The sequence below is a fragment of the Lepisosteus oculatus genome, chromosome 9 (assembly GCF_040954835.1).
Source record: "Lepisosteus oculatus isolate fLepOcu1 chromosome 9, fLepOcu1.hap2, whole genome shotgun sequence".
NCBI lineage: Eukaryota > Metazoa > Chordata > Actinopteri > Semionotiformes > Lepisosteidae > Lepisosteus > Lepisosteus oculatus.
Window position 1 is genome coordinate 5,389,550 of NC_090704.1, and position 16,311 is coordinate 5,405,860.

Consider the following 16,311-nt stretch of genomic DNA (forward strand, 5'->3'; position numbering starts at 1 on the left):
TTTAATCAATCAATAGAGGTGTTAAATGAAAGCTACCATAATACTTATCAAATTACCTGGATCATTTTTTCTGTGTTTTGTGCTATAACATATTAGGTGTTTTTTTTCTGCTTCTATGAATTAAGAATCAATAGGCATTCTTTCACTGTAATAGGCATACTGTAGACCTATAGACAAAGATAATCTTTTTGGCACTGTATTGAAACTACACAAAGTAAAATTGACGGAGTTACATTTTTTAAAATCTGAGTAACTGAACAAGAAAATAAACATTGGAAGTTTTTCTGTGATACCTGTGTTCGCATTGTAGATTTTGATGTTTTCTTATTAAGCTTAAATATGTATGAAAATGGAAAAAAAAATTCTATGAACCTCTAAATGAGCTATTAATAAATTATGAGCTATTTATATTTGAAAAGTGAGCTGTCTGTTTTTGAACGCTGGATTCTGTCACATTAGGTAAATTCATTCCTACGCAAATTTTGTTATCTATGTTGTCATTTTTTAGCTGAAACTCAAGTGTTGTGTTTCTTTTTTTTAATATGCCTCATCTGCAGAAATGTCAATTAAAAAAACAAGTTTCTCATCGGTAGCAATAAATCTAGGTTTTGGAAGTCATCTTTGCACCTCTGTTAGGCTTTTCCTAATTCCAGTCATGTGGTGAATGTGACCAGATGACCATTCATAAATTCTCAAGACACTCAGATCTCTTGAGGGGTGCTGGGATCTGGCCCCCTCTGGTATATCCTGTTTCAGAAGGGTCTCAGACGCTGACAGGGAAGGCTAATTTTAATCCATGGAATGGTTACTATCCTGAGAACTGTACAAGCTGTATAGTGCATCTCTGGATTTCTTCTGGTGTTTTTCCACTTGCGCATGTGTGGTCATAAAGTAACCTTTTCCCCCACATTGCCCTACCTTTCTGACAGTCTGCAGAACATTGTAATATCTCCTGCCCTCTTGTGGTGCCTGCTGGCTGAAGGCATCTTAGTGACAGATACAAAAATGTGTCACATATGTTCTTAAATATTTTATTTGGCAATGCTACACCATGTGTAATGATTTGAAACAGAGGAATGGTGCAACAACAGTAATTGTTTGGATCCTTCAAAAAATGTCTAAAAACAGTCATAGCGTTTATTGGTTCATTTGTATAGTTTTGAATGTGATTTTTTTATTTCTATCACTCTACATACATTTCTTGTATATTATATGCAGGAAGGTGATTACTTGTATTATTCCATGTTCTTAGAAATGTTTATTTCTGTTTACCTTTGTGTATCTCCTGTGAATCATAGCTTGGATACATCTACACACTATTCAACTGCACTAATGGACTTTGGCAAACTCAAGAGTGTGGCAGCTGCATTCGATAATTGAAACTAAATACCAAAAAGTTAAACAGCCAATTAGTAAACACAATTTCTAGCACACGAGGTGTTAGGGTTACTTCTGTAGTTCAAGAGCTTTTTGTTTCAGTTGTCTCTGTGGTTTATATTCCACAATACTTTCCTTTCAGCCCCTCGTTCTTCTGCTTTCTGAATACCACAGTACAAAATCCTCATTAAATCTGACCTGTTATGCTGTGTGCAGGCACACTCATGGCCTGAAAATGGGTCCTCAATGTAATCACTGTAGTATCCTTAATGACCTAAAATGTCGCCCGTGTGCCCAGGTTCCACTTAAAGGAGTACTCTCTGAAAGTCATATTTTTAACACACCGAGGGATATTTTTTACCAGTGCCTGTAGATGTGTAATTTTCTCTACGGACCTGCAAACGTTTTTGTTCATATTCACATTCTGACGTGCATTGACTGCATTCTTCCTAGTGTCTAGTTTGGCTTCTGTCTTTTTAGCCTGTGGCCAAACAAATGTATGTGTATTATTCTTATGTAACAAGGAGTAAAGCACTACTCAGACAATGCAGTGCCTGCACCTTGTGACCCCACTGCCTTAGGGATTATGGAAAACAGACTAAAAGATATTAAAAGGGTGTGAGATATATCCATTGTCTAGTATTATCAATATTTAAAGGTTTTTACATTTTCAAATAATAATAGATGTAGGACATGTCATAGGAAGCAGCATTGAGGAGCACATCTCTTAAACGGCAGTGGTAGGAGCTGTAGCTGATGCACTGCCCAGTGAGGTTCAATCTACTTTTAAGTCCGTTTCAGCATTTAAGGGTCCTTTTGACTTGCATTGTTTAAATTAGACAACATTGATATGCGGTAGGGAAAATAAAAATCCTTCTAAAAATAGTTTGCTTCTGTCCACTTTCAATCCTAATTGGTTCTAAGGGAAGTTCGAATACACTAACCGCCGTCATGATATTCTTTGGATGTGGCGGTAACTGTACATCCTTTATAATAATAATAATAATAATAATAATAATAATAATAATAATTAACTTTATTTTATATAGCGCCTTTAAAGGTGGCTTCTCAAAGCGCTTTACAGGATGACAATAACAATAAATAAGAAGACTACAACAATAAATAAGAAGAATTCAAAAGATAAGACACAATTACAATTACAACAATACAACAATAACAATAGAGGAGACCGTGGAAGGTGGTACTAAGAAGAGCAGAGGGGTGAAGAATGGAACCAGTTAAGTCAAGGCTTTTCTGAAGAAGAAGGTTTTGAGTCTGGATTTGAAGGAGTTTAGAGAAGGTGACTCTCTGATATCCTTGGGCAAAGAGTCTTCATAGCTGCGGAAGGGATCAACAAGTCTGTGGTTTCATGCCTGATTGCTCTTGTCACACGTCCAAATCTCTCCTTCAGCCTATTTGTAAAACCACGAGAGTCTCCCATTCTATCTCCCATTAAATGTATTGCTATGCTTGATCACCTTTTGCTATCATTTACCTGATGCTCAGAATTTATTGTACGTGGCTTTCTTTTGGTTTGAGTATGGTGATGTAATTTTTTGTTTCCTGTAGTTATGGATCTATTGCTAGTACGGCAGTCTAAAAACTGTGAAACAATGCAGTAAAATCTGTTCAGAATTGAAACTGAGCAAACCAAGAATACACTTTCTAAAACTGAACATCAAATACATTCTGCAGTGCAGGGGTGGTATGCCACACAGACACCGTACGCAGTGTAGTGCAGTATATTCTTCCTTTTGTTTTCAATAGTACCTTTTTGGAAAAGTTGGCCAAGTCAAGGGAATAGGATTTGGGAGTCAAGTGTTGGTGAATGGGAATGTTGGTGGTCTGGATGTGACTATGTTGAAAACAAGGAAAAAACAAAGAGACAGAGGAGGAAGTGAATCCTGTGGAAGTACATGGCTCCTTAGTTTTTTTATTTTATCTCTTGTGTAAGCTTGGCAAAAGCTTTGACTTCAGGCAGCAAGTACCAATCTCCTCGTTCTGTATTCAGTAAGCTGGAGTGATGACAACGGCACCATTCATGGCGAGGTAGACGCAAAAGCTGTGGATCTCTCCTCTGTCGCCTTTTTAGAAAAAAAAAATGTTTTCTTGAATTGTTCGAGCAGAGCAGAAAGGGGACAGAGCGAGAGGGTGAGGGAGAGAACGAGAGGGGGAGGAAACTTCCACGCAGAATGATTGAGGGAGGCGGAGAGGAAGCAGAGAGCTCCATCAGATGAAATGAGGTGAAAATAATTCAGGCATTAATCAACCAAGAGCAAAAGGAGGGTTTTTTTTCCTCTCTGCGGAAGCGAAAGGGAAGGTGTGAATGAAGAATTTAAGACTGGAAACGAGAGAGAAAAACGGGCCGCTATTGAATCATGTCAGAATCCACCAGCAATGCTACCTTCACAGCTGATCAGGTTAGTTTTTTTTTACAGATTCTAACCCCCCCAGTCTTGCTAGATGTATCTCTACAGATGTTCGGCAACAGTGAAAGTTTATTCCCCCTAAATTTTTGGTTTGCCTTTTGTGTCAGGGCGCAGCTGAGGGAGGGGGGAGAAAACTTTTCGGATTTCAAAAGGAGGTTGAAGGGAGAGAGGGAAGGAGTTTGTACGACTATCAAAGCTGCAATTGTGTTAAGCTGCCCGGACGACGAGGCAAGGTCTCGAAAGAATTGAATTAATCAAGACGGCCTATTGTCTGGATTGCCTTATTTTTCTGCGATCATTCAGGGGGTCTGTGACGACTCAATAGCCCCTCTATCACGTGAGATGGGGGATACAACTCTTTAAAAACCAGCCCACGTGTGGCCAGACTGAAAAGTTTTTATAACTAATTGCAGTGGGAAGTTCTAGTTGTGGTACTAGTGGTGGAAATGGGGTGTAATATAAGTTTTTTTTTCCAAGGAAGTGGGTTGGGTGACTGTGTATGAGGGAGACACAGAAGAGGGGGAAAAGTGTCAGAAAAGGGGGATTGGCTCATATTTATGGTTTTTTTAGTGGCTTGGGGGCTTGTCAGTTAAACAATTCCAAGGAAGATTTGTTTAAAAGAGTTTAAAAGAAAATACATAGATATCCGTTATGGAACATTGTTCACCTCGGATTTATATCGAGAGCCAAGTTCTGTCACGTCCTTTCGTTAGCTTCTGTCAAGGCAGAAGGAGCTTCTTTTGGTAGAAAACCAAGCCTGTTTTGTCTAAAAAATTAATAAACGTGAGCTTGGAAAAAAACTCTGTGAAGAAAAGAGATGGGGTTGCTTGTGGTAGGTAAATGCCTTCATGTAGACAAATAGTTTTATGTGATTTGTATTTAGATTTTTTTTTTCTGTGTTCAAACTCTCGTGTTGCTGACTGAAATATGAAATACTCCATTAAACTAACACAGTTTTAGGCCAGCACAGGATAATGCAGTGGGTGCAGCAGGTTGTAAGAAACTGTGAGGGTTATTGTTCTGTGATTTTCTTTTCCTCATCAGCCTCATTACTTTACGTTTCTGATTTAGACTCATTATGGTTATTAAAGACTGTATCCTGCTTAAGTAAAACTAGGCAAGCATGTGGCTTTATTAAGATTAACCTTTGCTTGACAAGGTCTTCGAAAACAGAGGGTGGTCTATATGCTGTACTGCTTTATGTTGGAAAAATAATTTTGCCATTTCTTTTTCATTGAAATACTATCAATAGTCAATCAAAGATGCATGCAAAACAGCATGTTGTATAGCATTTTCTCCACCATCTAATTCAGTAAGATTTTTCTGGCTTGAGTGTTTGTTAAACAGGGAAATAATTCATCTAGGATTCTTTCAAAGGTCAAGGGAACTGGGTTTTGAGCGTGTATTGGCTTCAAGGGTTAGTTTTACATAGTTTAACTGTTGAATATGTATTCCTTTGCATTGCCTAGTGTCTTTAAAGGTTTCCATTTAGTTAGTCCTGTAGTTACTTAGTGGTTGTAGTCTTATCGTTTTTTTGTTTGATAGATCTGTTTAAGGAGTATTAAAATGCAACAAAATGTAGAGTGTAACAGCTAGTTGATTTGATAAAATGTGACTAACAGTGTTAACAATTCAGAAAGGAGATTAAACTTTTTGGTACTAATTGGATAGTTTTAGTACAGGATTAAAGTACCGTGCTTGAGTCTGTGACTTGCCTCTTCATTTCTACACATAAATACAAAATAAATACAAATCAGAAAATCACCGTCATGCCCTGTTTCAGGACACGGCGAATTGTGTAAGAACGTGACCCAGCTGACCTAATTATGTAGTGCGTGGTGGGATCAAGTAAAGGATTTCGGTGGCTTTTTCTGACAGAACTAGCACAAAACTATTGCACTTTTCACAGACAGGTGCACCTGACTGCAAAACCCTTCAGGATTATTTGCTATATTTTTTATGTGTTGTATTGTCCATTGTATCCCAGCTAATGTGCCCTCTGATAGTTGAGCATCTTTGTCAGTGCAAGTTAACAGCTGATATAAAATTACCTGTGCTGCTGTCCAGTGCATAGTGATCCTTACATTTTCTATAGGCGTTTCCAGTAGTTTTTTTTAAAGCACCACTATCAAATTTTACAACAGTTTCGAAACTGTCTTTATAAAGACTGTATAGACTGTGCCTTGGATTGGTGAAACATTGTCTGATGCCGTCTCTAAACCCGGGTTTTGAGTGGACAGTAATTGAAATAATGAGAGCAAAGCTTTTACTTCAGAAGGAATGGCAATTGCATAATATGCACCACTTGGAGAGAATGACATTCTCCACTTCTGGAAATACACTTAAAAACTATTACCATGCATTGTCGCTTTTGCATTTTCTTTGATCTTTGTGATGTTCGTGTAGTGTTTGCTGTTGGAGGGCACATTGGAAGAAATTATTTTTTACAGTTGAGCTGTAAACCTCAGTTAATTTAGATGCCCCCTAGAAAGTGAATTAAGAAGGGTGATACAGATAATTAGGCTGTATTGTATAATTGTACCACCGAATTCAAAGCGTCTGATCATACTAAAATTCTGTAGCACGAGCAAAGAAGAAAGTAGCTGTGCTGAAGAATAACCAAGCCAACTGTACAGTTAATTGAAGAAAGGGCCAAGTTAGGCTAAAAATTTAAAGTGTCAGTTTTTTTTATAAATATGAAGGTGTTTTACAGAATAAGGTGGTAGCACTACTTTAATATAAGAAGAATTAATATAATATATGTAATATATAATGTAATTTATTATAAGAATTGCAATTATGTGTACAGTGGAAAACATTGCTATTTGTTTAATTTCAAACGGTCAGTTGAATGATTTCATTCCTTCAGATTGCTAAATGCAACATTTAGCTTCAACCACAAAATACAGATCAGTACATTTGCTGCATTATATTAGAAGACCTTTCAATTAAAATAACATTAAATGGAATTCTCCATTAACCACATGAACTTGGGATTTGTTCCCAATATTCACAATAGATACTGTATATGAGAGACAACACGATGCTCAGGTCAAGTTTTTAGCATTCCAAGATTTCCACACTATACAGTAATATATATTGAGCCATGGAAATGTAGTGAAATGAAATCTGACAGCACATTCATAAAATTCCTCGTATATTTTGTACTTGGCGAATAAAAAAATCGCTGGTAGGCATGGGTTTTTATAAAGCAGAATAGGGACATTCAGTCATGTTTGTTAAATGAGATATTAGTCTTATTATGAAATGTACTAATTTGATTTAGAAGTATATTGCATGAATGCATTTGCTGATGATTTTCTGTCCACCTGATGTGAGACCACTGTAGTGCAGTGCGATTTTAGAAGGGCACTTAGATAACGGATGTTGTTTTTATGCTAAACAGTGTTTTAAAAAAGAGTGGCTATTATTTTGTCATCAACTGAAATTCTTCTGCAGGCAAGTACTTTTTACTTTTTTCCAAAAAAGCAGAAATCATAACAGTTATTAGTATAAGGCTTTCTAAATGTCAAGTAGTCTTTTACATTGTTGTGTAAATATAAAAAAAAATTGAAGGAATGCAATCAATCATATGGTGCAGGTGAGTCGCTACCATTTTAAGTTCTGCTTAATGACTGTAGTATCGTACTGTTGTACTGTTTTACATTTTGAATCTGAACATACGAGGCAAGCTTCACATCAGAATGTACTGCTGTCTGCCTGTCTCAGTGGTTTCCATGAGAATAGCAAAGACTATTGGTATTCACTTTTCCTATCAAGATAATCAAGATACCTTTACCTTTCCCACTCACTGATGATGTAATGACTCTACGTGAATGTTGAAAATATATACCTTTTTTAAGGTTTTTGAAAAATGATTTAAATTGGAAATTATATACTGTATGTACTACATGTATAGTAGTCACAGTCAGGGATATATACAAATACTTGTATATATTTACACGTAATATCAGGTGGGTAGCTGCGTCAGCATGCGTAGGCTGCAAAGGAACAAGTAATAGGTTTATTCCATGCTGAAAAAAAGAAGAAAGAGAACACAACGTTTCGGCCGTGGAGCCTTCTTCAGGTGTGAGGATATAAATAACGCAAATAACGAAGACAAAAGTTTGTTCGTGTTACACCTAGTAGTAGTGTACATGATGCATTCACGTAATATGTTCATATTTAGAGAGAAACAGAAAATCATATTTAAGGGATGTAACATGCTGTCTATTATTCCCAAATGTATGATAAAAGTAATGGTGATAGTCGTTGTAAAGGAAATCTCTGATGCAGAACTGCATGATTTGCTCAGTAACGGGCAGTAAGACTCGGGTTCTTTTCCTTTACGAAGCCCAGGTAAATTAGGCTGTGTACGTCAGCATGCCAGCTGCCCGTGAAAAATGACCTGAAGCCACAGCAGCCTGTTCAGTGCGAAGGCCAGGGTACGGCGCAGAACCATATGGGTGCTGTGAGGCAGCGTGAGTCATGCTCATTCTTCTGTTCCACAAAGTGCTTCTGGGTTGTCCGCAGAGGGATTCAACTCCATCATTGATTGCCATGGGCTGCTTTCTCCACTATTGAATGAACAGTCCCTGAATGTTCATTAAAGCGACAGTGTGCGACTTAACTGTACTTCTTCATTGTATTGGCAGGGGGACACAAATCTCCCGTTGAGCGATAACGCAAATAACGAAGACAAAAGTTTGTTCGTATTGCACCTAGTAGTACTGTACATGATGCATATACTGTTTTTAGAAATGTATCTGTGTTGCCGGTATATTGCAAATATTAAGCTGTCATCTGTCATGCTTTCTAACTTCATAACATGCATTTCTAAATGACTTGGTAACCTCAAAAACTGAATGTTTGTATTATGTTGGTTTATAACTTTCTTACATTAATTATGGCTCTGTTAAACATCCCTCTTCTTTAAAAGGTTTAGTTATAGTTCTTGGCTTCAAGTCTCTCCTGCAAAGTAGGGTTATGGTAATTTTTTAAGCAAGCTGAAAGTAAATTGTAAGTAACTAAGTTTCTCATTATTTAAAGCATTAAAAATCACATTTTAATACAGTATATATATTTTTTTTACATTTGTAAAATGTCGACTGGGATGTAGTCCACTGTGGGTCTGTTCGTAAAAGAGTCGTTCAGAGATTTCATGATCTCTATATGGAAGATAAGGTCCTGTGATAGACTATTTTAAGTGACTGAGTTACTTACAATTTACTTAACATTTTATGGTCTGAAGCAATGATGTTTTCTGATTGTATGACCCAGGCCAACTGTACAGTGAAATAAAACTGGAAACCGTCTTTTAGCCAAATTGTTGTGTGTGTGTTCGGGACAATTTACTCATCCATGTTGTTGACGCAGGAATGGCTGGATCGGTTATCTACTAACTACCAAACAGGCTAGACAAGCTGAGTGTAACTCCTCTTGTTTTTTCTACTTCTTAAATACACTCACAGTGCTCATTTTTGACACACAAGTTAGGCACAGCAATTCCTGCACCCCACAGATGTTACATGCAGCAATACTGGCACACAAAGAAATATCCACTGATAAAACAGAAAGGGATCTTTTAATATCCCTTAAAATGAAGAATATGTGTTTCAACAAGTAACAGATTTTTGTATTTATATGTTGAAGAGCATAAGCAGGCAGAGATCCCTTTGTTTTACAGGATAATATTGGAACTTTTAAACAAATAGCTAAAACAAGGTTTTGTGTTGCATTTCACTGGGAGTGAGATATTGAGAACATATGTGCACTTACCCTTGTTGACAAATACAGCTGTATAACGCAATATCTTTAGCTGGGCTCCTTCAGATACCAGTATTTAAATGTAGTTGCAAAGAAATGAGTAATGGTTTATTCTCATGGTGAAAAGAAAAGAGGAACTTTGCAGCCTATGAATGCTGAGACAGTTACCTACATGAACTTCTTTAAATGTAGTCGTAGACCTGCTTGTAAATCTAAGGAAAATATAGAGCAATGAGTTATTTAATAAATTCATAAAATGCAATAATTTCCCTTAGATAAAAGTTGTTAATGTCCGTGACAGGCATTATAGTGCTAACATACACTGAGCTCTACAGATCACGGGTTGCAAAAGAATTTGCAAGGTGTTATGAACCACAGGGTCCAAGGCTTTTCAGTAGGCAACACAATGTGTCAGGACTAACTATTAATGTGGAAGTATCTAATATAGAGTATAGTGTTATTGTTATGATCAGGCACCGAAGTTTTGGCACTTCTGAGATAAGGAAATTGAAATTATTTTTCATCCGTTGCAGTGTCACATGTGTACCTACTTACTGTACTCTTTCCTGATCCAACAGGCAAACACTAGGGAGGATAACACTGCTGGGGGAAAACACCTTTTCCCATCCCACACTGACTTGTGTGTTATAACACAAACATTCTCACCAAGTTTGAGATGATTTGGAAAGCAGTTCTACAGAAGCTTGACTGGAATGTTTTTGCAGTAAAGTCTAGATAAGAAAGTGCTGTGTGTGCAGGAGATTAGACTAAGCAATTCAAAGAAAGACGCATAGTGCTTACTGAGGATGGTATTTAATTCGATATAATGGAAAGAACCTAGGTGTGTCACTCATTCTGTTTTATGTTAATTACTTTCACTGCACAAAAATATTTTATACAAAATTAGACTGAGAGGCTTTAAAAAAGCAAGAAATGCTATTGTTCAGTGCCTCTCTGTGTATTCAAAAGTCTTCATAAAAAAGCTTGACTTTTTAGAAACAATCCATTTCTTTAAATAGATGTACGTAAATGTGTATTGGTTAGAAACCTGGGTTGATAAATCTGCTACATTGTAGTGTAATTCAGAGCCTGAATTCTGTTTTCCAGTTAGATTGTGTCTAGCATTGCAGACATTATGTCCAGGCTGACCTTACGCCCTGTGCTTACTGAACAGGCTCTTGAGTTGACCCTAACCAGGAATAAGTGGCTTTCTGTTAATGGATGGATGTTGAGGCTGAAGGATGCACAAAATACACTGCTCCTGAAAAATGACTGCAATGAAAAGTACTTGCATTCTGCAAGGACTTCGAATTAATACATTTTGATCCCCAGCATTATGTTATAGGTCCTGCTCGTATCCAAGAACCAATGCCAAATACAGGATTGGCAGAGTTTTCATACGACGTTCTATGAATTTCTTGAATAGACTCGACTGGGTTTTGACTTTGAATAATTTGTTTACTTATAGTGAGTAGGAGTTCGGAATTGTTTTTTGTACATCTTGGTAACTCATCAAAAAACCTTTACTGATCCCTTTTAACCTATTTTCTCTTCATTACCAGAATGAAATTATGGGGTTTTTAGGGCTGTCATAACTTTGACTTTGAAGATGATCTTTTACTCAAATCATAGCTCACATTTTGTGTTTCACAGAACGCCCAGCCTTTCTTGAAATGTCAGAAAGACTGCTCTTATTTTTGAGTATTCCCCTCAAGCTTTTGCTGTAAGCTGAAGTAGGTCAAAGTAAGTAGGGTCCAAGCTCTAGAATCTAAATGGTAAGAGTGGTGTGGAACCATGTTTTATGTATTAGTATTATGCAATTTGTATTGTCTTCTTTTCCAATGATGATAATATATATAGCACATTCGGGAAATAGCTGAATGTTCAGGTAGAATGTTTTATTCTGTGCATCACCTGGTTTTAATAGACTAACAGACCCAGAGCTGTATGCCTTCATCCATTTCAGGGTCCTGGGGGAGCCGGAGCCTATCCCAGCAAGCAACGGGAGCAAGGCAGGGCACACCCTGGACAGGACACCAGTCCATCGCAGACCTAGAGCTGCAATTCTTGCTTAATACATTTAGGCCTGATATACTCCGTAAAAGACTCTCGTGAATATTTTTAGAACACTTGCAACACGTTTTTATACCCTGCTTAATTTTTTAACCCCAAAATGCAGTCGCTGTCCAAAATAAAGAGCACAATTGCTCTTGAGTAGTCTCTCCATTGTAAAATATATGGCAGAATTGCCACCTTAAATTGGTTGGCTGCCTTACAGCTGAAGATGGCCAGCCACAAGGCATTCTTGGCCCATGGTTAATTGTTGTAATGTGCTATCTGTTATATATTAATTATACTAAAGATGAGCATGCCCTTCTGTGCTGGTGTGTGAAAAGAGAGAGTGGGCTGTTGTTGAAGGTGGCAAGAGCTGTAGATCAGATAGCATTGCTTGGGAGCTCTGCAGGTTAGCGTCTCTGTGTCACACTGCACCCATTCTCAGTGGTTGTGGATCGAATGTTCTGGCTCAAGGAATGGCAAAATTAGAATTGTCAAGCCAAGTTGAATGTGTCCATTGATGAGGAATTCTTTGGTAAAGCATGTAAAAGTCAGACAGGGCAACAGGTTGCAATCTTCTGTGACAGAAATGTACATCCAGTGGGCTGTTGGATTTAGCAGATCAGGGTGTGATTGAGTTGTGTTGTTTCTCAGTTAATGTCTTTGATTTTTTCTGTACTGTGTGTTAGTACCATACAGTTTTTGACTCAGTTTTGGAAAATTACTACACTTCAATAAAATAAAAAATAAAAAATTAATGGAATAAATCTGTGCTGTAAAATTGAAAATAAAAACAAATTTCTTAAATACAATAAATAGTAATACATAATATCTTAAAGCATGAACACTTTACCAAAAATAAACTGTGTTTGGAGTGTAATATATTATTAATATATCAATTTTCAAAAATTGCTGTAGCCATGGACATACAGTTTCTGCCCTAGCGCTCAGTTCATGACTTTCAAATACCAAAGACCTCCCCTGCTGTTTACCCTTAATGAGTCAGAGAAAGATGCAGAGAAGGTGTCCTGTGTCAGTGTATGTGAATATTTTACTGTGTATCTGCAGTTATTCACTTACAAAGTCTGACCACACAAAAGCATGTAGTGTGCTCTGCAGGCTCAGAAGCCAGCTGGTGTTGGAATGGTATTTGGCCGATGGACATTATGGAATATGAACAGGTAAGTGACAATAAAATAAACTGTTAAGATAATGTGGCTTCATATAGGGTTTGAATCTCTGTGATTTCAGCTGAGCTGAAAAACTCAAAAGTTTGAAATTAAAAATTGGAGACTATTTTATATCACTGACTAAGTCTTACAGAAAATAAGTTTTCAGAAAATCTTCTGAACAATAACAAAGCTAACAGTTATACTGACACTTGTTTCATTATTCATTTCTTATTAATATAAAGCATATAGACTATGTACTTAATTTTAAAATTGCTCTGCTCTTGATGCAAAAATCCTGAGTTTTCCTAATTATTTTTATTGCGAAAAATAAAATGTTCTCAGATTTTCTCTTCTTGTGTGAAGCACAATAAAGATGGCAAGAATTCAGTAGACAAAGCCTCCCCCCCTCCGAAGAATTACAGTATATTGTCGCTTCAGTTTTAAACTGTCTACTATTTAACTGACTTTCATACCATACGTGCTTAAAATGTCTAAAAAAGATGATGTAGTGGTTGTGAACTTTGCACTGTTCCCGAACATATATATTCTGTAACTTATATACGTGTGCATGTTAAAATCTCATTTCAGATTCTTACAATTCATCAAGATAAATTGTTGTTAAGTATTCTTTAAAAAGATAAGGAAGGCAAAGATACTGGAACCAGTGCTGTTGTCTGTGGTTGGAGCCCACCTTTAAGGCTTCCAGCTCCCCTGAATTGCCTGGGTCTCCAGCTTTTCCCAGTGGGGTGCTGGCTCTGGCTGGTGTCTGGTAGCAGGAATGGGCCAGCTAACACATTCTTCCACCAGACGGGTCCCGAACCTGTTTCGGGTCATGGCGGGTATCACTCTCAAAGTGTCAGGGCTGGGGCTGAGATGTCCGCATTCAAAGCTTGTCTGTCATAAATTACTTATCAGCAGAAGTCTTTTAAGCCATCCCAAGAGAACCCTTCTTGCTTTTCCAATCTCCTCTTTGTAATAAAGATCATCTGTACCTCAGACGTTTTTCAAACTGAAGATTGAGCTGTTTTCCTTGCAAAGTCTTTTCACTTCAGGATGACATTGTTTTCCTTCATAAGACAGGTCTTTTTTTTAACGACAGCACCAATGCACTGTAGTCTACTGTGTGCATTTCATATCTTATTTCTGATGCTCAGTTTGCAAGAGCCTGTTAAGCACAAAGTCTCTCGGTAGAACACTTTTTACTGCAATAAAGGTCTACTGATATTAAATGTTAGAATAATGCCATGGATATATTACTCAATATTGAACACAAATAAACTAGAAAAAATAATTTGAGGTCCTTGTTTTTGTATCAAGATACTTAGTATGAGTAATAAAACCAGTTAAGGGGTAATTTTCCTTGCAGACTTAAGTATTTTTATCAGCTGCTATTGGCGTATATGCGCAAGTGTGAAAAGGCCAAGGACCTGCTCCCATGTGCAGCTGTGCACATGGTGAGACGCCTGGAATCTGCTTTTCTCAGCGTGGTGTGAAGCAAGACACGTGACACGGCACGGCTGTACATTTCTTTTCATACTGGTTGGGGAAAAAATGGAGAACTAGACAGGATACTAACTAATATGGTAGTAGTTCAGGTGGGGAGCTGCGTCAGCATGCGTAGGCTGCAAAGGAACAAGTAATAGGTTTATTCCATGCTGAAAAAAAGAAGAAAGAGAACACAACGTTTCGGTGTCACCTGAAGAAGGCTCCACGGCCGAAACGTTGTGTTCTCTTTCTTCTTTTTTTCAGCATGGAATAAACCTATTACTTGTTCCTTTACTAACTAATATGTAGCCAACAGTCTAAAAGCAAAACAAAGAGCTAATGCTAAAGACACGTGCAAGTTTATCAAAGATTTAGCACCTTAAAATCCTAAGATCCCTCAATACTCTCAATACCCCTGTTGTTCTTAAAGGGGTTTTCCGTTAGGCTTGTCCTCTAACTCTTGGCTTAAGATGCCTCTTGAATTAGATGCAAGAGCTTGCTCCATCATTCATGAAAACTCAAGTTCTAAGACTGTTATGCATTGCTTCAGTTCACATTTAGAACCCCGCAAATTAATGTGCTGCTTGCCTTAGGCAGGATCAATTATCCCCCTGCTGTGTTCTTGTGTATTCGTAATTACCCATAAATCATTCTTTTAAAAGAACAATCTGTTTAAAAATGTTTGGAATTGCTAATTAATTCCTAAACTTGAATTTAATGAATACTTACGGTTTCCAAACAGTTGAGCATTTTACCATTTATTTCCTGTTGGTAGTATACACTTCTTAAATGGACTACCCATTTTTTGTTTAGAAACATTTTGTTTTGTAATTCATCCATGAGTGCTTTGTTCGCAAAATGCGTGCTGATTAAGGATAAGGTAATTAGCAGAGCTTCATTTTTTCAGCATTGCTGATGGCTCAGAAACGAGTGAAGTAGAAAGAAAGTGTTTGTGAAAATGAGTGCTGGGATATGCCTCTGTCTATGAGTGCTTGATCCGTAATGTTTTCGGATGTTTGCATGCCAGGAAAGTGCTGGATTCCAGTTTCAGCTGTGCTTGGAGCAGTCAGTAAAGTTTTCAGTCAGGTGATCGCACTCCAGGAGGTGGTGAGAGAGGAGAGATAATTCATGTTACTTTTTTTGTTAGAAAATGACAGATAATGACAAAATTGTCACTGGCAAAAGGCAGCATTTCTATACATGTTGTTTCATTTTCTTTGACAAAGGACAAAGTACAGCACTGTGAGGGCTGTTGTAACATAGTATTTTGATTTGTTGCTTACCGTTTGGTAGTTGAGTGCATTAAAAGGAGGATTGCTCTGTTGCAAATATAGTGCATGACGTCTGTCATCATTGACGTTCATCCCTGGTCCCTGGGGGCTGTCCTGTCTTCTAATGACTTGTTTTATCAAGTGTTCCCTAAATTAGTCTGTTTCCAGGTTTGTACTCATCATAGATTAAGTCACCTATAAAACCTTATGGACTAAAAACCCTCCACGAGTGAATATTAATGTCTTATCGCAAACCTCTCATTTGAAGGCTTGGAATTGCTGTGGCATTTTTTAGGTTTCTTCATATTTATGATACATTTTTACTGATAATTAGTTTGGTTTATACACTACTCATCCACTACAGGTGGATGCTGCACATTGGTGGTGGTGGAGGGGAGCCCCCATTACCTGTAAAGCGCTTTGAGTGGAGTGTCCAGAAAAGCGCTATATAAGTGTAAGCAATTATTATTATTATTATTATTATTATTATTATTATTATTATTATTATTACTGTGCCATCTGTATTTTGATTTGTTTCATGTAGGGACTTGACCTACAGTTTCCAAAATCAAATCTTTCAACAGATATAACCACAACCAAAGACCGTTAAGAGAAATTTCTGACACAAAAAGACTAACCAATACACTTTTGTATGTATCTACATAGTTACATTCTGCATTTTAAAATACCACAGGTAAGTAGGTGCTATTTTCAGACTTCTTTTTCTGAAAGACTGCAAGCAGTCTTACTTTCATA

General features: G+C 37.3%; 1 protein-coding gene across 6 annotated transcripts in view; it reads left to right on the forward strand.

Moving 5' to 3' along the window:
• slc6a9 (solute carrier family 6 member 9) overlaps nucleotides 1-16,311 on the forward strand; it is a 74,307-nt gene that overhangs the window by 37,436 nt on the left and 20,560 nt on the right. The window contains exon 1 of one of the 6 annotated variants that reach the window (XM_015355307.2): nucleotides 3,455-3,797. The exons of 3 other annotated variants lie outside the window; for them this stretch is intronic. In XM_015355307.2, the coding sequence (XP_015210793.1) occupies nucleotides 3,756-3,797 (42 nt within the window). In that variant the 5' untranslated portion in view covers nucleotides 3,455-3,755. Of the gene's footprint in view, nucleotides 1-3,454; nucleotides 3,798-4,209; nucleotides 4,639-12,717; nucleotides 12,809-16,311 lie in introns of those variants that run through there. 2 more of the 6 variants (XM_015355312.2, XM_015355311.2) reach the window with 2 other exon arrangements.